The following is a 20,873-nucleotide window of genomic DNA, read 5'->3' as shown; positions in this document are numbered from 1 at the left end:
GTCCAGTGGGCGGTGACTAGCACTTTTTTTCTTTTTCAAGGACCTCACAGACGCAGTACAGGGTTCGGGAATCCCCTGCTTGCCCCTCCGGTCCAACTAATAAACCAAGTGCGTCGGGGGCTTCCCCGTCCGTTCGTTAGGCCGAGTGCAGCCCCACTTTTACGCAGGATCAGGACAGCCAGACCCGAGGAGGCAGCGTGGCGTGGCCATCTCCGGGCCCGGGGCCCCTGCCGGGCGGAAAGGAAGCTGGAGACCCGGTCTGGGTCGAGCGCAGACCTCATGCCGGGAGCCGAGCTGGACATGCATTCCCAAGATTTACCCACAAGGGTGCATAAACACCAGTTCTGATGATGGCTGTACGGGAAGGGACAGAGGGGACCTACTTTAGCCAGGGAAGTGCTGAGGCTGGGACAGTTTCGTTCTGATAGGAAAGTTGAGAATTTGACCTTCCTTGCCTGGAAAGTTTACCTCTATCCACCTCCATGTGAGGCGAGGTAGCAGGTCAAGTGCCTCTGGGAGCACTTGGATCGCAGCAGCCCCAACCCCTAGGTCTTTCTCTGCCCTGCCAGCCCCAGGATGACCTGACTGGTGTTCTCTGAGTACAGCTGAGGCACCCAGCTGACTCCCTGAATGCTGTTTCAAGAACAAATCCTGTCCTGTCCCTCCCTCCCTGAGGAGGCCATCAGTCTCCTTGCTGAAACAATCCCCTATCCAACTGGCTGAGAAACCAGCTCCTGGTAGACAAGGTAGTAAGGTGTTTTTGGAGAGCCCACGCAGGTATGTGAGTGTATCATTTTATTTCCTTATTCTAGTTCAACAATGGAGTATATGGCTCCATATAAATAGCTTCAACTGTCATCCATTTCCCCAACACTTATGCTCTTTGTCTCTAGGTCTCATTCTCTCTCCATTTCTGGGCCTTCAAGTCCTGAGGATCAGTTTCTGATGTGGGACAGGGATACAACTACCCCTCCCAGGCAGCTGGCAGCAAAACATGAGAGGAAAACAGCAGAGGGGCAGGGCCAACTATGGGGGCATCACACTTCCAGAGCCCAAAACAGGCAAGAATGGTCAGGCAAGAACAGAGGTGCTCCTGAGAATAGTGGGATGGATTCTGAAATTGGGTCCTGAACACCTGGGCTAGGTAGTTGCTATTCAACAGGGAACTATTCCAAGGAAGGGTCAAGGAGGAGGGCCAGGGAGGCAGCCAGAGGGGTGCGGAGGAAGCAAACTACTCTCACACACACCTCTGGACTGCAGTGTATCTGGGTGCAACCACCCACCAGAGGGCCTGTGACCACTGCCACAGCCCCCCAAAAAAAGCTTGCTTTTTTTTTTTTTTTTTTTTTTTTTTTAGACATAGTCTCCCCCTGTTTCCCAGGTTAGAGTGTGCAGTGGCACAATCTCAGCTCTCTGCTCACTGCAACCTCCGCCTCCCGGGTTCAAGCGATTCTCCTGCCTCAGCCTCCCAAGCAGCTTGTATTACAGGCATGCACCACCATGCCCAGCTAATTTTTGTGTTTTTAGTAGAGATGGGGTTTCACCATGTTGGCCAGGCTTGTCGCAGAACTCCTGACCTCAAGTGATCCACCCACCTTGGCCTCCCAAAGTGCTGGGATTACAGGTGTGAGCCACTGTGCCCAGCCCCCAAGCTTTCTTTTCTTTTTTTTGAGATTGAGTCTTGCGCTGTCACCCAGGCTGGAGTGCAGTGGTATGATCTTGGCTCACTGCAGCCTCTGCCTCCCAGGTTCCAGTGATTCTCCTGCCTCAGCCTCCTGGGTAGCTGAGATTACAGGTGCACGCTACCACGCCCAGCTAATTTTTGTATTTTTTAGTAGAGATGGGGTTTCACCATATTGGCCAGGCTGGTCTCGAACTCCTGACCTCAGGTGATCCACCCACCTCGGCCTCCCAAAGTGCTAGGATTGCAGGCGTGAGCCACGCGTCTGGCCACCTGAAGGTAATTTTATGCAGTGTTTTAAATAATTTTGTTCATGGGCCAGGCACGGTGGCTTATGCCTGTAATCCCAGCACTTGGGAGGCCAAAGCAGGCAGATCACCTGAGCTCAGGAGTTTGAGACAAGCCTGGGCAACATGGTGAAACCCTGTATCTACAAAAAAATTCAAAAATTAGCCAGGCATGAGAGCTACTTGGAGCTACCTTCAAGTAGCTGAGACTGGTGTAGCTCACCTGCAGTCTCAGCTACTTGGAGGGTTAAGGCGGGAAGATCCCTTGGGCCCAGGAGGTGAAGGCTGCAATGAGCTATGTTCACACCACTGCACTCCAGCCTGGGTGACAAAGCAAGATGCTGTCTTAAAAAAAATAAATAAATAAAAGAATATTAAAAATATAATAATTTTATTCATGAAACAAAATTTTTTTGTTTTTTTCTGGGACAGAGTCTTGTTTTGTCGCCCAGGGTGGAGTACAGTGGTGTGATCTCGGCTCACTGCCCTCCACATCCCCGACTCAAGCTATTCTTGTGCTTCAGCCTCCCGAGTAGCTGGAACTACAGGCACATGCCACCACACCCAGCTAATTTTGGTATTTTTCATAGAGATGAGGTTTCACCATGTTGGCCAGGCTGGTCTCAAACTCCTGGCCTCAAGTCATCTGTCTTCCTAGGCTTCCTAAAGTGCTGGGATTACAGGCATAAGCCACCGCACTTGGCCTATTCATGAAACAAAGTTTTGACTACATTTTGACTGCAACTCATCACGTGAAGTCAGGTATGGAATTTTCCACCTGTAGCATCACATCAGCACTCAAAAAGTTTCAGATTTGGAGCACTTTGGATTTCTAATTTTTGTATTAGGGATGCTCAACCTGTACTACAACTACCTTAACACTCCTAGCTGATGTGAGGATTAAATATAATCCATGTAGCCAGGCATGGTGGCTCACGCCTGTAATCCCAGCACTTTGGGAGGCTGAGGCGGGCGGATCACAAGGTCAGGAGTTCGAGACAAGCCTGTCCAATATGGTGAAACCCTGTCTCTACTAAAAATACAAAAAAAAAAAATAGCTGGGCCTGGTGGCAGACACCTGTAGTCCCAGCTACCCGAGAGGCTGAGGCAGGAGAATCGCTTGAACCCAGGAGGCAGAGGTTGCAGTGAGCCAAGATTGTGCCCCTGCACTCCAGCCTGGGTGAGAGAATGAGACTCCATCTCAAAATAAAAAAATATATATTTATACATATATATATATATATATATATATATATATATAATGCTTGTAATGTGCCTGGTCTCTGTAGGAACTTAATATTAACAGGACATGGCATTGCTGTTGTCAACACTGTTAATTATCCTTACTGACCCCTGCTTACTTTAGAAGACAACACTGTAGTGCACCTATGTCCTGAAGCATGATGCCACAGCTTCTCATGGCCTGGGAAAGCTTGCCCAGGCCAAGGCTCCCAGATGCAAGAAAGGATACAGCATGTCCTGCAGGGGTGGCTGGCCTGAGGAGGTGCTAAGGGGAAGGCCCTCCAAAGATGCCTGCAGGGTCTGGGCCATGCTGTGGTCAGCCAGGTGTCCCATGCTCTGGACCTGCAGGAAGAGGGCAGGGAAGACAGGCCTCCTCAGTGCCCACTCCACTTAGGCCCTAACTGCCTCCATCCTCTGTACTTCCAGCCTCCCATTCCTTGGCTGCTGTGGTCAGAGCTCCCACCCTCCAAGAGAAGATGGTCTTGAGGGTCTAGCTTTACAGTGGCTGCATGGCCTCCCCTTCCCACCCACCTGCTGGAAGAAGCCATGCAGGGCCTGGAGTGTGGTGTTCGAGAGGGTAGACAGGTCAGCCAAAGCCACACCTTGCAGAACATCACCCACTTCTTCATGAGAGAGGACACTGCTACTCCGGTACCGCATAAACTGGCCCAGGAAGAGAAGCCCCAAACACCCACTGATTTGGCATCTCCTTCATCATAGACATCTGCTGTGCCCCAACTTTAGGGGACACTGTCCTGAGGCCCACAGAACCTGCCTGCCTTCAAGGAGCTCAGAGTTAGTGGGCAGAGGTGGGGCTGTGTCATGGGGAAGTGGGGTAAGTAAGGCAAACTGTGAGATCCTGAGGGAGTTGGCCCTCCTGACCCCTTTGGCCTTGGCTCCCTCCTCCCCAACCTTGCACTGAACACTCAGGGCCAAAATGAACTACCTGTGGCTCCCCTGACATACCACCATGTGTTCTTGTACCTATTGTTCTTACTTCACTACCTGGAATACCTTTCCTCCTCTTCCTATTAATCTCTCAAGCCACAGCTAAAATGTTTCCTCCACTGCTAAGAAGCAATTACTCTTTCCTCTTTGTTCCTACACCAACCACTGATATACTTGTTGATCCACTTCGCTGTCATTCTTAGGCTCACTGCTTTGTTATTTATTCAAGGGGCACTTACTGTGTGCCTTGCAGTTAGCATCTCCTCTACTCTAACACTTGTAGTGTCATATTTACATTACTAATTTACTTGTCTATCCTCCTCTTTAGACTGAAAGACCCTAAAGGCAGAGTATCTGGTTGATTGATGTCCTTAGTATCTAGCAGACCTGGCATGTGGTAGACAGGCCCTGGTCAACATGTCATGAGAGAAATAGGGGAAAGGGTGTCGGGGTTCCCTGGAATGAGGAGATATGGGCATTCAGGGGAATTCTTTCAGCAGGCCTCTTGTAGGGTGAAGGTCTGCCCAGCCCTTCCACCTTCTTTGAGGATTAGGGTTTCCTGAAGTAAGGAGACCCTGGCCTCTTTAGCACCACCCAGCTCATGACACTCCTCAGACTACAGGATATCCTTTCTGCACTTACCAGGGTCATGAGCCTCAAAATCTCAGGTCTGAGGAAGGAATTCTCTCCAGCATCCAACAGTGTAAACAGCAAAAACCGATTCCAAGGCTGGGAGGCCACGTGAAGAGCTTCAAGAAACACTGGGTTGTTAATGCTTCCAAGGCCTTGCCTTGGGACACTGCTCAAGAGGACTTTCTCCTGTTGGCTTAAAAAGGGGCTACCCAGTTAAAAGCAGGGCACTGGACAAGCTGACCCAAGGAGGGTTCTTTCTTCGCTGGGCTTCTAATCCACTTATGTTGGCTGGCTCAGTGAAACTATATACACCATGATTGTGGAAGGCAGGTAGTAAGAAGGGCTCTGCCACTTAAGAGCATTGTGACCTTGGTTGGGCACATCATTTGACCTCTCTGAACCTTATTGATCTCATCTGTATAATAGGCATGACTGCCCTTGCAGTGCTGCTAAAAGAATTAAACAAAACAGGCCAGGCGCAGTGGCTCATGCCTGTAATCCCAGCACTTTGGGAGGCTGAGGCGGGCGGAACACTAGGTCAGGAGATCAACACCATCCTGGCTAACACGGTGAAACCCTGTCTCTACTAAACATACAAAATAAAAATTAGCCAAGCGTGGTGGCGGGCGCCTGTAGTCCCAGCTCATGGGGAGGCTGAGGCAGGAGAATGGCATGAACACAGGAGGCGGAGCTTGCAGTGAGCCGAGATCACGCCACTGGACTCCAGCCTGGGCTACAGAGCGAGACTCCATCTCAAAAAGAAAAAAAAAAGAATTAAACAAAACAAGTGTGAGTCACACAGGGGGATGCGAGGCTGGAGCAGAAGGATGGAAGAAGGGTATGGCTCCCTCTAATCTCTCTCATGGAAACATCAGAGAATGTGGAGAGTTTCTACCTATGTCTGGGCTCCGGGCATCCAGGTAGTCAAGCAAGGCTTCCAGGCAGCCAACACAGGCCTGGGACAATAGAGGGTCCTTCTGCAGAAAAAAAAATAAAAAAATAAAAAAAATTCAGGTCATGTTTTGCTACCAATGGCTTTTGGTGCCAACCAAGAAAAAACATTTGCTTTTCAGAGTTATTTGGATTTCAGAATTTCAGATTTGGGATTATAGCCCTGTAGATAATTAAAAAATGTTTGTTGGCTTCATCTCTCACCCTCATAACAGAGCACAGTGCTTATATTGTGTGATTTACCTACATTCAAGACAGTGCTTTGGGCTAGGCACAGTGGCTCATGCCTGTAATCCCAGCACTTTGGGAGCCCGAGGTGCCCGGATCACCTGAGGTTGGGAGTTTGAGACCAGCCTGGTCAACATGGTGAAATCCTATCTCTACTAAAAATACAAAAATTAGCCGGGTGTGGTGGTGCACACCTGTAGTCCCAGCTACTGAGGAGGCTGAGGCAGGAGAATTGCTTGATTCCGGGAGGCGGAGGCTGCAGTGAGCTGAGATTGCACCACTTGCACTCCAGCCTAAGCAACAGAGTGAAACTCCATCGTGGTGGCTCACGCCTGTAATCCCACCACTTTGGGAGGCTGAGGTGGGTGGATCACGAGGTCAGGAGTTCAAGACCAGCCTGGCCAAGATGGTGAAACTCCGTATCTACTAAAAATACAATAAAATAGCCAGGTGTGGCGGTGGGGGCCTGTAATCCCAGCTACTCGGGAGGCTGAGGCAGAGAATTGCTTGAACCCAGGAGCAGAATGAGCCACAATCACGCCACTGCACTCCAGCCTAGGTGACAGAGCGAGACTCTATCTTAAAAAAAAAAAAGAGTGCTTTGTTTCAGAAAAGAAGATGGACCCTAGGCCACACTAAAAGATTCATAGATTACAGACCCTGGAAGAGCCTCACAGTTTACTTAAGCCAGTGGGTTTCAACCTGTTTTTTTTTTTTTTAAAGCAACAGGAACTTTCATCAAAATTGTATGCTTTAGTAAGCACATGAAAATATTTATCATTAGTCATTAGGGAAATGCAAATTAAAACTACTAAGAGGTACCCCTGTACATCTACCAATAGCTAAAGTTAAAAGACTGACAACACCAAGTGTTGAGGAGAATGTGGAGCAGCTGGCACTCATACATTGCTGGTGGGAAGGTAAAATGGTGCACCCACTTTGGGAAACAATTTGATGGCTTCTTATAAAGTTAAACATACACTTATCATCCCCATAACCACCCTTATCACTCCAGTGCCCTAACAGCCCTTCTTCAGAGCCCTCTGCTGCCACTGACCTGCCCCTTCACCCCATGTGACCCAGCATGGTGGACCCTGGACACTCACTCTATTCTTATTTCAACTAACACTTTCCTCCACCGTGATCCATTCCTGGGGGAAAAGAGGCTGTTCTCATGTCAAAACACCCCTTTTATTTTGCAGATGGAGAACATGAAGATTAGTAACAAGTGACTTGCTAAACATCTTCAGAGTCATAGGCTGGGCAGGGGCTTGGGCACAGATCCCTGTGACTCTAGATACTGTATCTTCCACTGCACTGCACTGGGCCTCCCAACTGCTGAAGATTCTGCAGAGCTGACCAGCACTCAGTTTGTAGTGCTGGTGCCACCAGGCTGCTTTGGCTCAGAGGTGTCAAGGAGGACCAGCTCCCAGAGCTCTAGCTTAGGCTTCATTGTCATTTTTCTCCCTTGACACCAGTTTTTAAAAGTACAATTTTATTGAGATATAATTCACAAACCATGATACTCATCCTTTAAAGAATATAATTCAGTAGTTTTTTTTTTTTTTATTATATCCACAGAGTTGCACGGCAATATAATTCCAGAATATTTTCATCACCCCTAAAAAGAAACCCCATACTCAGCAGTCACTCTTCGTTCCCCTATTCCTCCACTCAGCCCTAGGCAACTACTAATCTACTTTCTGTCTCCATGGATTTGCCTTTTCCAGACATTTCTCATAAGCAGAATCATAATATGTGCTCTTTTGTATCTGACTTCTTTCACTTAATGTTCTCAAGGTTCATCCATGTTGTAGCGTGTGCCAGTGCTTCATGCCTTTGTATGGTCAAATAGTATTTCATTGTATGGATATACAATTTGTCCATTCATCAGTTGATGGACATTGGGGTTTTTTCCACTTTTTCATTATTATGAATAGTGCTGCTATGAACATTCAGATACAAGGTTTTGTGTGGACATTCTCCACCTTCCTGTCAACACTTGCTATTATCTGTGTTCTTATTTTAGCCACCCTCATGGGTATGAGGGTGGCCTAGCTGTCATCTGCATGTATAGCCTCTTGTTCTTACCTCCAGGCACTCCCCTTGCCCCCATCTTCCCCACTGTGGCTAAGAGGGAACTTCCTTTTTTACTTTTGAGACAGGTCTCACTCTGTCACCCAGGCTGGAGCTCAGTGGCATGATCACAGCTCACTTTGGCCTCAACCTCCTGGCCTTAGGTGATCCTCCCATAGCCTCCTGAGTAGATGGGACTACAGGCATGTGCCACCATGCCCAGCTAATTTTTTGTATTTTTTTTTTTTTTTTTTTTTTTGAGACGGAGTCTCGCTCTGTCGCCCAGGCTGGAGTGCAGTGGCTGGATCTCAGCTCACTGCAAGCTCCGCCTCCCGGGTTTATGCCATTCTCCTGTCTCAGCCTCCCGAGTAGCTGGGACTACAGGCGCCCGCCACCTCGCCTGGCTAGTTTTTTGTATTTTTTAGTAGAGACGGGGTTTCACCGTGTTAGCCAGGATGGTCTCGATCTCCTGACCTCGTTCGTGATCCACCCGTCTCGGCCTCCCAAAGTACTGGGATTACAGGCTTGAGAATTTTTTGTATTTTTTATAGGGATAGGGTTGTGCCGTGTTGCCCAGGCTGGTCTGGAACTCCTAGACTCAAGCAATCCACCCACCTTGCCCTCCCTGAGTGCTAGGATTACAAGCATGAGCCATAGTACCCAGCCTGAGAGAGAACTTTCAAACACACAGTCTGACAGACGTCCTTCCACAGTTCGCACAGTGATTTTTAGCCTAGCGTGTGAGGCACGGCTCAGTTTGGCTCTTCCCAGCTTTTTCTCTCATTTTCTACCTCATCACTCCCCACACCCCAGCATGCACTTTCAGACTATGTGATTTTGTACATGCTGTTGTCCTGCTGGAATGCCCTTCCCTCTATACCTCTGCCTAGACACCTTTCAAGGCTGAGTTCAGATGTCACCTTCTCTGTGAAGCCTCCCCTGACTTCCCATACCGGGGACATTTTTGCCTAAAAGAAGTTTTCAGACTGGGCGTGGTGGCTCGCCTGTAATCCCAGCACTTTCAGAGGCTAAGTTGGGCAGATCACAAAGTCAGGAGTTTGAGATCAACCTGGCCAATATGGTGAAACCCTGTCTCTACTAAAAATACAAAAATGAGCCGGGTGTGGTGGTGGGTGCCTGTAGTCCCAGGTGCTCAGGAGGCTGAGGCAGGAGAATCACTTGAACCCGGGAGGCAGAGGCTGCAGTGAGCCGAGATCGTGCCATTGCACTCTAGCCTGGGTGACAGAGTGAGACTCTGTCTCAGAAAAAAAAGAAAAAAAGAAGTTCTCAGTTTTGTGGAAGAAGACAATGTAAACCACTGATCATATAATAAAATATGATTAATGTGATACTCAATACACAGCTGAATGAACCATTCTGGGGGCTAAAGGGAGAGGGATTTCCTCTATTGCTGAGTTACTGGAATAAATATTTGCTGAATGTATGAATCACTGAACAAATGAATGAACAAATGAATAAAAAGCTAGTTTTAAGACCGGGCGCAGTGATTCACACCTGTAATCCCAGAACTTTGGGATGCCAAGGCAGGCGGATCACTTGAGGCCAGGAGTTTTGAGACCAGCCTGGCCAACATGGCGAAACCCTGTCTCTACTAAAAATACAAAAAATTAGGCCGGGTGCGGTGGCTCGGTGGCTCAAGCCTGTAATCCCAGCACTTTGGGAGGCCGAGACGGGCAGATCACGAGGTCAGGAGATCGAGACCATCCTGGCTAACATGGTGAAACCCCGTCTCTACTAAAAAATACAAAAAACTAGTCGGGCGAGGTGGCGGGCGCCTGTAGTCCCAGCTACTTGGGAGGCTGAGGCAGGAGAATGGCATAAACCCGGGAGGCAGAGCTTGCAGTGAGCCACATCCGGCCACTGCACTCCAGCCTGGGCAACAGAGTGAGACTCCATCTCAAAAAAAAAAAAAAAAACAAAAAAAAAAAAATTAGCTGGGTGTGGTGACAGGCACCTATAATCCCAGGTACTCAGGAGGCTGAGGCATGAGAATCTCTTGAAACTGGGAGGCAGAGGTTGCAGTGAGCCCAGTAAGCCGAGATCACACCACTGCACTCCAGCCTGGGCAACAGAACGAGAGTCTGTCTCAAAAAAAAAAAAAAAAAAAAAGCTAGCTTTAAACAACAAACTGGTTGAAGGGAATGAAGGAGGCTTAGCTACTTAGCTATAGCCATGAGGTCCTGGGCAGTGACAGAGGGGGCACTGTGGCTGAACACAGAAGGCCAGGAAATTTCTCGGGAGTGTGGCAGCGAGAGAAGAGAGGAAAAGGCTAGTTGGTCTTGTTCACTAGGCAATTATAGGGCAGTGACTGTGAGGCTAAGACAGGTTCCTCAGCAATACCCTCCTATAAGCAGGGTAGGCCCAGGCAGCTTCTACAGGGGGAGTCATGAGCTTCTCAGGTTGGGTTCTCCTTCCCAAGGACTGTTGAAGACAGACAGTCAAAAACTACCAGAGAGACAAATACAGGATTCCACTTACATGAGGTCCCTAGAGTAGTCAAATTCATAAAGACAGCAAGTAAAATGCCAGGGGCTGGGGGAGGGGACTGGGGAATTGTTTAATGGGTATAGAGTTTCAGTTTGGGAAGATTAAAACATCTAGAGATGGATGATGGTGAAAGTTGCACAACAGTGTGAATGCACTTAATGCCACTGACCTGTATACTTAAAATGATTAAAATATTAAATTTTATGTTATATATAATTTACTACAATTAAAACAAGGCCAGGTGCAGTGACTCACACCTGTAATCCTAGCACTTTGGGAGGTCAAGACCAGAGGATTGCTTGAGCCCAGGAGGTCAAGACCACCCTGGGCAACATAGCGAGATACCATCTCTACAAAAGTATTTTATTTTATTTTTTATTTATTTATTTTTTTGAGATTGAGTCTTGCTCTGTCACCCAGGCTGGAGTGCACTAGCATGATCTTGGCTCACTGCAACCTCCACCTCCTGGGTTCAAGTGATGCTCAAAGCAGATGTTCATTGGGCATTTCGGATTTTGGACTTTCATATTAGGAATGCTCAACTGCTAATGGGTCATTTTGGCATTAGATGTAGTTATTTGTGTTTCCTATGATCTGTGAGTGCCTAAATGGCTGGGATTATGTCATGTCATGTTAATTTCTGTGTTTTTATCCATTCAACAAACATTCCCAAATGCCAATTTTGTGCCAAGCTCTGTGCTGGGTATTAGGAAATCATTCCCCCCCACCTCCTGTTCTGAATGTTAAACAGGAACGTCAGCCCTTTTAGAAACATTAGGGAGAAAGCATTTCCCTAACTGGCCCTCCTCACCCAAGAAAGGTTTTCTCTAACAGGCAAGACACTAGCTTAAGATCTACCGTGCCATCAGGGCAGGATTAAGGTATTAAAGGTTATGCTCCCATGAATTTAAACTCTTAAGATCCTGGCCAGCTGGCTAAGTGTCCATAATGTAAATGCAGTTTTTCCCACCTGTGGACCCTGGTCTGGCAAGAAGGAGGGTGGTTTAAAAAGCTCATTTTGGACAGATATGATTAAGCAAGTATAATAAAATATTATTAGCAGAATCTAGATGATGGGTGTATGAGTGTTCACTGTAAAATTCTCTCATTGCTGTATGTTTGAAAAAACTGCAGAAAAAAAAAAAAAGCCCATTCTGTTCAAGTCCCAGCCAATATTCTACTATGATGTTTACCAGCAATAAAGCTGATGTTTTGGTTCTCATCTGATTCCTGACTTCTAAATTAGCTTTAAACCCACAAGGGGAAGGACACACAAAGATTAACCAGACTCAGACTCTGCCCTTGAGTATATCACAGCCTGGGGGGGGAGTGGAGGAGTGATATGAAAATGGAAACTTGAAACAGAGAGCTAAGTGCTATAATAGGATAGATGTTTGATCCCTAAAGAGCACAGAGCCTTGTGCATGGATATGCCACAGGACAAGACTCAGCAACCACTGACTTAGCATAGGGCCTACTCCTGGGACATCTTCCTGGAGCTACCAGTACCCTTCACAGGCCATGACATTGGGTCAGGGCTCGGGATATGACTACATAAACACTAATCTACAAGCGTCCCGTAAGTCATAAAACACAAACCCCTTGGAGGTAGACATGCTTTTGCTTGCCCTGGATCCCCTCCTTCTGGCAGCAGTTTTCCCGTGGGGAGCCATGCCTCTCTTAGGTTCAGTCCACCTGGGCTATGGAGAGCTGACCACATGCCCTGGCCTCCAGGAGAGGGCACTGACCCAAGCCAGGCCAATCAGGGCATCCCATGCCCCTATCATGGTGATTGGCATATTACCCAAGCCAGCCTAATGAGACTCAATTCTGGGAACTATGAGGAAAGAGAAATCTTTTTTCCCTGGAGGATGTAAGCTAGGAGTTACTGCTGGTCATCCTACTATCTCATAAAAATAAAGCTGACAGTGAGGAATGCAAAGCCAATAGATGGAAAGAGTCTGATGACCTTGTCTGAGCTTCTGGGATCCAGCTGTGCCTGAAGCCAATCTTGATCCCAGGACCTCTCAATTATAAATCAAATTGAGTTTTGTTTCTTTCACTGTAGCTTTAAAAGTCTCACCCAGGCAGGGTGTGGTGGCTTATGCCTATAATCCTAGCAACTTTGGAGGCCGAGTTAAGAGGATCACTTGAGGCCAGGAGTTCGAGACCAGTCTGGCAATATAGCAAGACCCCCATCTGTGTTTAAAAAATAAAAATAGGCTGGGTGGGCCGGGCACGGTGGCTCACGCCTGTAATCCCAGCACTTTGGGAGGCCGAGGCGGGCAGATGATGAGGTCAGGAGATCGAGACCATCCTGGCTAACATGGTGAAACCCTGTCTCTACTAAAAATACAAAAAAAATAGCGGGGCGTGGTGGCGGGTGCCTGTAGTCCCAGCTACTCTGGAGGCTGAGGCAGGAGAATGGCCTGAACCTGGGAGGCGGAGCTTGCAGTGAGCCGAGATCGCGCCACTGCACTCCAGCCTGGGTGACAGAGCAAGACTCCGTCTCAAAAAAAAAAAAAATAGGCCGGGTGTGGTGACTCATTCCTGTAATCCCAGCACTTTGGGAGGCTGAGGCGGGTGGATCACTGAGGTCAGGAGTTTGAGGCCAGCCTGACCAATATGAGGAAACCCCATCTCTACTAAAAATACAAAAATTAGCTGGGCGTGGTGGCATGCATCTGTAATCCCAGCTACTCGGGAGGCTGAGACAGAAGAATCACTTGAACCTGGGAGGCAGAGGTTGCAGTGAGCCGAGATTGCACCATTCCACTCCAGCCTGGGCAACGAGAGTGAAACTGTCTCAAAAATAAATAAATAGTCTGGGTGCAGTGGCTCACGCCTGTAATCCCAGCACTTTGGGAGGCTGAGGCAGGCAGATCACGAGGTCAGGAGATCGAGACCATCCTGGCTAACACAGTGAAACCCTGTCTCTACTAAAAATACAAAAAATTAGCCGGGCATGGTGGTGGGCGCCTGTAGTCCCAGCTACTCAGGAGGCTGAGGCAGGAGAATGGCGTGAACCCGGGAGGTGGAGCTTGTAATAAGCCGAGATCAAGCCACTTGACACAAGCCTGGGCGACAGAGCTAGACTCTGTCTAAAAAAAATTAATTAATTAATTAAAAATAATAATTTTTTTTTTTTTTTAAAGTCTTACTCAACCCACCCTCCAAGCCCTGGTAGGAATATCAGGCTCTTGACAGGCAGCCGCCCCTTCCTGCTGTTGTCCTGGGAGAAGCAAGCCCCACTCAGCAAGAGCCTTACCTGCACCAGGAGGTTCTGCAGCCCAATGACCAGGGACCAGACTTGTGATGTTCGCAGTGGAGCTAGGACAGTGTCCTCGGCGGCTGGCAGTGGCTGGGCCCCTGAGGGCACCAGGGCTACCAGGGCAGAGGAAAAGCTTTGTCGCAGGGCTGTCCGCAGGAAGCATAAGATGGCAGCTGGAAACAAGAGATTCCTTAGACCCAGTTCCTGTCTCCTTCCCACCTCCCACCCAGCTCTGTCACAGGATGGGAGACAATGAAGATGAAACAATTATGGAGTGACCATAGGCTGGTCAGGGTGCTGGTCCTATGTGAAAATCGAGGAAAAAAGCTTTTCTTCTGCTAGAGACTTGTGGATCAATACCTGAGAGCAATGCAGTCTTTTTCTTTGGAAAGCTGAGAGCCTTCAATACTTGGTCCATTTCCACAGAGAGTGTCTGGTGAACCTGGCAGGGCACAGGGTAAAGGGCTAACCCCCATGTTCTGGAAGCCTGGGCAGAAAATAACCTGCCTGAAAATCTCTTCTATCACCTCCCCCCACATATCCACTGCATCAAAAGGGGACAAGAGGAGACCACACAGAATCTTCCAAGCTGCACCAGCCCTAGCTTCAGGAGCATTAGGAGGAGAATCAAGTCTGTACCTGCAGAACTCTTTTTCTTCCAAATCTCCGCCATCCTCACTGGCCTCCACCAGACAGCCTTCCCTGGCCTCATCTGTGGTTCAGTCTCTGGCTCTGTTCACTATATACCTAACTCTAAAAAAATCTGGAGTCAGGCCAAATCAAAATCCTGGCTCTCAGGTCAGGTACAGCGGCTTACACCTATAATCCCAGCACTTTGGGTGGTTGAGGTAAGAGGACTGCTTGAGCCCAGGAGTTAAAGACCAGCCTGGACAACATGGCAAAACCCCATCTCTACAAGAAAATACAAAAACATTAGCTGGGCATGGTAGCATGTGCCTGTAGTCCTTGCTATTCAGGAGGCTAAGGTGAGAGAATCACTTGAGCCGGGAGGCCAAGGCTGCAGTGAGCTGGGATACTGCTACTGCACTCCAGCCTGGGCGAAGATTCCATTTCTTTAAAAAAAAATAATAATAATAATCCTGGCTTTGCTACCTGTCAGTTGTATGGCCTTGGGCAAGTTACTGCACCTCTCTTAGCATGTCTTACTTTCTTCATCTATGAAATTAAGACAGGCCGGGCACAGTGGCTCATGCCTGTAATCCCAGCACTTCGGGATGCCAAGGTGGGCAGATGACCTGAGGTCAGGAGTTCAAGACCAGCCTGACCAACTTGGAGAAATCCCATCTCTACTAAAAATACAAAATTAGCTGGGTGTGGTGGCGGATGCCTGTAATCCCAGCTACTCAGTAGGCTAAGGCAGGAGAATCGCTTGAACCCAGGAGGCTGAGGTTGTGGTGAGCCAAGACTGCACCACTGCATTCCAGCCTGGGCAACAAGAGCAAAACTTTGTCTCAAAAAATAAAATAACAGGGAACTCTGTGTGTGTGTGTGTGTGTGTGTGTGTGTCGGGGAGTTGGGGGGGAGCGTTATATGGGAACTCTCTGTACTACCTGCACCATTTTTCTATAAATCTAAAACTGTCCTAAAAATGAAGTCTATTAATTATAAACAAAACAGACAAAAAAAAAAAGGTATGGTGATGTGAAGGAGCACAGCTGACTGGGAGAAGCACAAATGCCTGACCAGAGGACAGGGAAGGTGGGTGGGAATGGCAGAAAGTAAGGCTGCAGAGGGCCAGGCCTAGAGGAGGACAAAAAGGCTGCTTTAGGAGCTTGGGCAGAAGGGATGTGAGGACAGACTGTGGCTGCAATGATAGGACATGCAGAGGAGGGAAGAGACGGGTGGCCAGGAGATTGTAACTAGGTCACATTAGTGGGGAGGACAAATGATCAGGCCTGAGTTAGGGCACTGGAGGTAGCTGGGAGCAGGTAATTGCCTAGGTGTGAGCTGAGGGTCAGGGCAGAGCCAAGGACAAAATGCAAGTTTTCTTCTAGGCAGGTGACTGCAGACAGCTGGATGAGCCCCGCAGCCTCACACAGAAAATTAGGAAAGGTTTCTGTCCTAAACCAACCACAGGTAACAACTTGCAGGATTTGCCAGAGCATAGATTTACCACAGCTTGTTGCCCCTCTAGAGGCCAAAGTTTAAAACTGATGTCACTTCTGTGTGCCCATCACTAGATTGGCACAGTATTGGGCACAGTGTGAGGATACCGCAGAGGCTAGCAGATGGTTTCCATGAGAAGCAGCCCACAGAGGAGCTCATGCAGGTCACTGTGATGACAAGGCCCTACAAGAGGGAGGGGCTGAGGGGAAAGGGGTGCTCTGTGGATATGTCCACTGCTCTTCTCTTCCCTGCATCACTTTCTCGAACAGTAATAATGACAGTTAACCATGTGCGGCATTCCACAGCTTGCCATGATACACTTCAAGGTTGCAGGCTGGCTTCTGCCTCCCTGTCTGGTCTGTTCTGCTCCATTCATTCCCCACATTCTCGTCACACAGAGCACCTCACCACTCCCTAAACATACAGAGCATGTCCTGAATTTGTGCAGCTTCATGCCTTTGCTCATATTGTTTGCTCTACCTGGAACGCCTTTCCCCACTATCTTTGCTGAGTACAGTCTTATCTGTCAAGGCTTTGCTTAAAGACTACAAGTTCCCTAAGGGTAGGACACATGCTATATTCATTTTTTATTCCTCTGTGCCAAGAATAGAGCCTGGAGTATAGGTAAACCTTGTGTTAAGTGGATTAATATAAACCAACCTCACAACAACCCTGAGATGTTTTCCCCATTTTGTAGGTAAGGAAACTGAGCTCAGAAAGGGTAAATACCTTGCCAAGGTCACAGCTAATAAGCCCCAGAGCTGGGACCAGAACTCAGGATCTTCAACACTCCTTTGAGTGCCACCCCATGCCTCAAAGCCACAGGAGTTAGAGACTAACCTGCAAACTATCCTTGTGCTGCTGGGCAGAGAAGGAGGCCGTGAGCAGCCAGGCAGAGCAGAGGAGCGCAGTCCTGGGAGAATCTGCCTTTGCCAAGGTGAGGGCCAGCATCTTCTCCAGAAGCTCCATCAGGCCTGTGCTGCTCAGGAGCACTGCAGCAGCTGCAGGGGGTGGGCAGGGCAGGGTCCACTGGAGTTACAGAGGAGTTTCAGCTAAGTGCCACCATGGTGCTTAGCACCTGATGGGGGCTTCACAAACAGAGGATCATCCTCAGGCTCTAAGGGTCCCAGCTGGGTATATATATATACCCAGCTTATATAAGCTGGGACCCTTAGAGCCTGAGGATATATATATATATATATATATATATATATATATATATATATACCCAGCTTATATAACAGAAGCTCAGGTTATTAGGGCCAGAAAGGACCTTATGACTACCAGCCACACACACAGAACCCTATTCATTTTTTTAAGATGAAAAAGTTGAGGTAGAGAGGACCACAGACTGCCCAGCACTCTTCACTATCCCAGCCCGGGCCCCTGTACCTCTTTTCTGACTGCTGGGTGTGGTCTGATGAAGGCTCCAATACAGAAAGTTGAAGGAGGGCTGCAGGATGTCCACGTCAGTGGGGCTGCACTTCCCACACAGCTTGCTTACTGCAAGAGATGAGAGGCCCCAGGCGGCCTGTCGCACAACACTCACACTTGTCACAGGTGGTAGCCTGTGACTGGCTATTTCAGACGTCAGTCTTGGGGAGCAAGCACAAACTAAGTATCCCTGATATTACAACAATGGAAAGAAACACAGTGACAAACCTTAAGGCACATTCACACCTTCCATCTAGACAAACATCAGGCAAGCATCCTACAGCTGCACATTAGCCAGAAAGACTTCAGGAATTCAAAGGGATCCTTTGAACATCGTCACCACCTTCCCAAGGGAACTTTAACCATCGAATGAAGTGCAGTTCCCTGCACTTGCCACATCCCCTCTCTCACATCACTTCATTTGGCTAACACCTCTAGTCCTCGTCAGCAATCAAGATTCAGCTCAGGCCTGTGCAGTGGCTTACGCCTGTAATCTCAACACTTTGGGTGGCGGAGGCAGGTGGATTGCTTGAGCCCAGGAGTTCGAGATCAACCTGGGCAACGTGGTGAGACCTCGTCTCTCCACAAAAAGATACAAAAAATTAGCTGGGCATGGTGGCACACACTGGTAGTCCCAGCTGCTCAGGAGGTTGAGGTGGAAGGATCACCTGAGCCCGAGAGGTTGAGGCTGCAGGGAGCAGTTATCATGCTATTACACTTCAACCTGGGTGACAGAGGCTGCAGGGAGCAGTTATCATGCTATTACACTTCAACCTGGGTGACAGAGTGAGACCCTGTCTCAAAAAAAAAAAGATTCAGCTCAAAGTTAATCTCCCCCTTGAAGTCTTCCTTAACCTCTCAAGGCAGGATTAGATGCTGCTTCTGCATTCTCCCAGGACTCATCAGTGCAACATTATACTGTAGACATCTATAGAACATATCCCTTTACTGTTGGGAACTCCTACTTCCTATCTCCCTATCCCCATCCTAATATGAAACCTACCTACATCTTCATTCACTTTTTGGCAGCTACATCACACCCTGACTTCTGTGGTCACCCAGACAAGCAGGTCTCGGCTCCCTCCCACAACAGTATCTCCACCCCGAACCACAGTCCTCTACTCTCTGCTCTCATATAGAAGTGCTCAAGGATTATATGTAAATGTCCTATTACATTTCATATGTGGGTTTCAGCCTGCTACTCCCTGTCAGAGGCTCTTTTGAAGGCTGAGTTTGTCACACACAGATCTCCCTCCTAGCTTAGTGTCAGCTGTGATCTCACAGACAGGCTGGTGATGACTGGCACCAGGCTGAGGCCATCTGCAATGTGTCCCCAGTGGCCTTTTTTGAATCTGACACTGATCTTCTTATGAGGTGGACTGGGCTCCGGGCAGGGAAGGTGCCACATCTTCACCTGTGGCTAGAAGACCTGGGGCGGTCCACAGACACTGAAGACACATCATTTTTCCTATTCATTTCAAGCTTCCCTCAGCAAATCTTCCTGCAGGTGCTGCCTATGAAGTGACGACAGCATCATGAGTTGAGAAACCAAGGAGGTTTGGGGTGTAAGAAAGAAGCCTGAAGAACTGTGAACTGGATCATCAGATCTGAGTCAATTGTAGGATGAGGTGGAGAGTTGACTTTGTGCCAGGAAAAAAGGAATCTGCATGGATAGCATCTGTTGAAGGCCTACTGTGTGTCAAGCACTATGTGACATTCTCTACCTAACTAGGTAAGTATTCCTTATCTTAACCCTAGGTTAGGAAAGTACTACTTACTTTACCTATGAGGAACCTAAGGCTCACAGAGACTAGATGATTGCTGGTGACTAAGCTGAGAATCAAACCCAGGCCTTCCTGACTCTAGAGCTTGTGCCTGTCACACACTGATTTGTTTGTTTTAGAGACGAAGTCTCACTCCATTGCCCAGGCTGGGTGCAGTGGTGAGATCATAGCTCACTGAAGCCTTGATGTCCTGGGCTCAAGCAATCCTCCTGCCTCGGCCCTTCCAAGTAGCTCGGACTATATATAGGTCTGCATCACCACGTACAGCTAATTTTTGGTATTTTTTTTGTAGAGACAGAGTTTCACCGTGTTACCAAGGCTGGTCTTGAACTCCTGAGCGTAAACACACGCTGCCTAAGCCTCCCAAAGTGCTAGGATTATAGGTGTGAGCCACCAGACCTGGCCGTTTATAGAGGCAGGATCTTGCTATGTTGCCCAGGCTGGTCTTGAACTCCTGGCTTCAAACAATTCCTCCTGCCTCAAACACCCAAAGTGCTGGGATTACAAGCATGAGCACCGCCCCCCACCTGGCCTCATAATGCTGATTTTTTGCAGAGGTGAGGTGTCTCCCAAACATTCCCAGAGAACAAGCAGAGAAAGCCCTGATAGGTCCTTTAGCAAGAAAACCCTAGGGATAGACTGACCTACTAGCTTCTTCCAAAGGGATGAAAGAGTAGAAGAAAGAAGAACACCAGCCTACTTAGTGAGCACCCACTGCACATCCAGCCCTGGACCCTCGAGCGCTATCCCAAGCAGCCAGGGCACCTTGGTGAAGGAGCTTCATGGCCATGCTGTCCAGTTCTTGCTCTGACACATTCCTGAGCTGCATCAGGGAGAGGAGGCTCAGCAGCAATGGTAGGTTCCCCGAGGCTGTGAAGAACAAGGAGGGCTAGGCAGGAATCCTGATGTTCAGATCACCTGAAGGTCAGACACCCTCCCCTGCTTTAATGGCCCTTAATAACAGGTTCAAAGTTTTCTGTTTCCTAAGGGGTGAGGTGTTTTGCTGGGATTTACTCCTATTTCTTTCTTCATTAGGAACAGATGTGACTGATAAACTAAGTGCCAGACATAGGTTGGTACCAGGAATTCATTATTTCATTTAATCCCACTAAAAAAAAATGTGAAGCATGAATTGTTATTCCTATTTTGCATTTACAAAATTGAGGCTCAGAGAGGCTGAGTGACTTCTCCAAGGTCCCACAGCCAGAAAGTGGCAGGACGCTATGGTCTGAATGTTTGTGTTCCTCCAAAATTCATGCTGAAATCTTAACTCCCAACGTGATAGTATTAGGAAGTGAGGTCTTTGGTAGATGACTGAATCATGAGAGCAAAATCTTCATGAATGGGATGAGTGGCCTTTTGAAAGAAACTCCCTCCCTCACCCCTTCCGCCATGTGAGGACACAGTAAGAAGACAAGCCATCATGCTGGCACATGCCTATAACCCCAGCTACTCAGGAGTCTGAGGTTGGGGGATTGTTTGAGCCTAGGAGGTCAAGGCTGTGGGGGGCAGGGGAGGAGAAGGAGGAAGAAAGGAGGAGGAGAAGGGAGGAGGAGGAGGGAGAGGAGAAGGAAAGGAAGGAGGAGGAAAAGAAGAAGAAGAACAAGAGGAGAAGAAGAAAAGAAGAGAAGAAGAAGAAAGAAGAAAAAGGAGGAAGAAGGAAGGAAGGAAGGAAGGAAGGAAGGAAGGAAGGAAGGAAGGAA

The 20,873-nt window shown here is 48.3% G+C and overlaps 2 protein-coding genes across 7 annotated transcripts in view; both read right to left on the bottom strand.

Annotated features, from left to right (window-relative positions):
• Positions 1-20,873, bottom strand: part of SEPTIN3 (septin 3) — a 429,247-nt gene that overhangs the window by 209,314 nt on the left and 199,060 nt on the right. The window lies entirely within an intron of this gene.
• The window catches only part of MEI1 (meiotic double-stranded break formation protein 1), a 97,637-nt gene continuing 77,544 nt past the window's right edge, over positions 781-20,873 (bottom strand). The window contains exons 22-31 of the mRNA XM_023222291.1: positions 19,936-20,040; positions 17,345-17,455; positions 16,793-16,953; positions 14,186-14,267; positions 13,823-13,998; positions 5,687-5,768; positions 4,801-4,907; positions 3,742-3,873; positions 3,440-3,552; positions 781-981 (exon numbers count right to left, since the gene is read on the bottom strand). Of these exons, the coding sequence (XP_023078059.1) occupies positions 936-981; positions 3,440-3,552; positions 3,742-3,873; positions 4,801-4,907; positions 5,687-5,768; positions 13,823-13,998; positions 14,186-14,267; positions 16,793-16,953; positions 17,345-17,455; positions 19,936-20,040 (1,115 nt within the window). The 3' untranslated portion in view covers positions 781-935. The remainder of the gene's footprint in view (positions 982-3,439; positions 3,553-3,741; positions 3,874-4,800; positions 4,908-5,686; positions 5,769-13,822; positions 13,999-14,185; positions 14,268-16,792; positions 16,954-17,344; positions 17,456-19,935; positions 20,041-20,873) is intronic.

The sequence above is a fragment of the Piliocolobus tephrosceles genome, chromosome 19 (assembly GCF_002776525.5).
Source record: "Piliocolobus tephrosceles isolate RC106 chromosome 19, ASM277652v3, whole genome shotgun sequence".
Classification (NCBI taxonomy): domain Eukaryota; kingdom Metazoa; phylum Chordata; class Mammalia; order Primates; family Cercopithecidae; genus Piliocolobus; species Piliocolobus tephrosceles.
The sequence above is the reverse complement of the archived record's forward strand: the minus strand, read 5'-3'. Positions and strand labels throughout refer to the sequence as shown.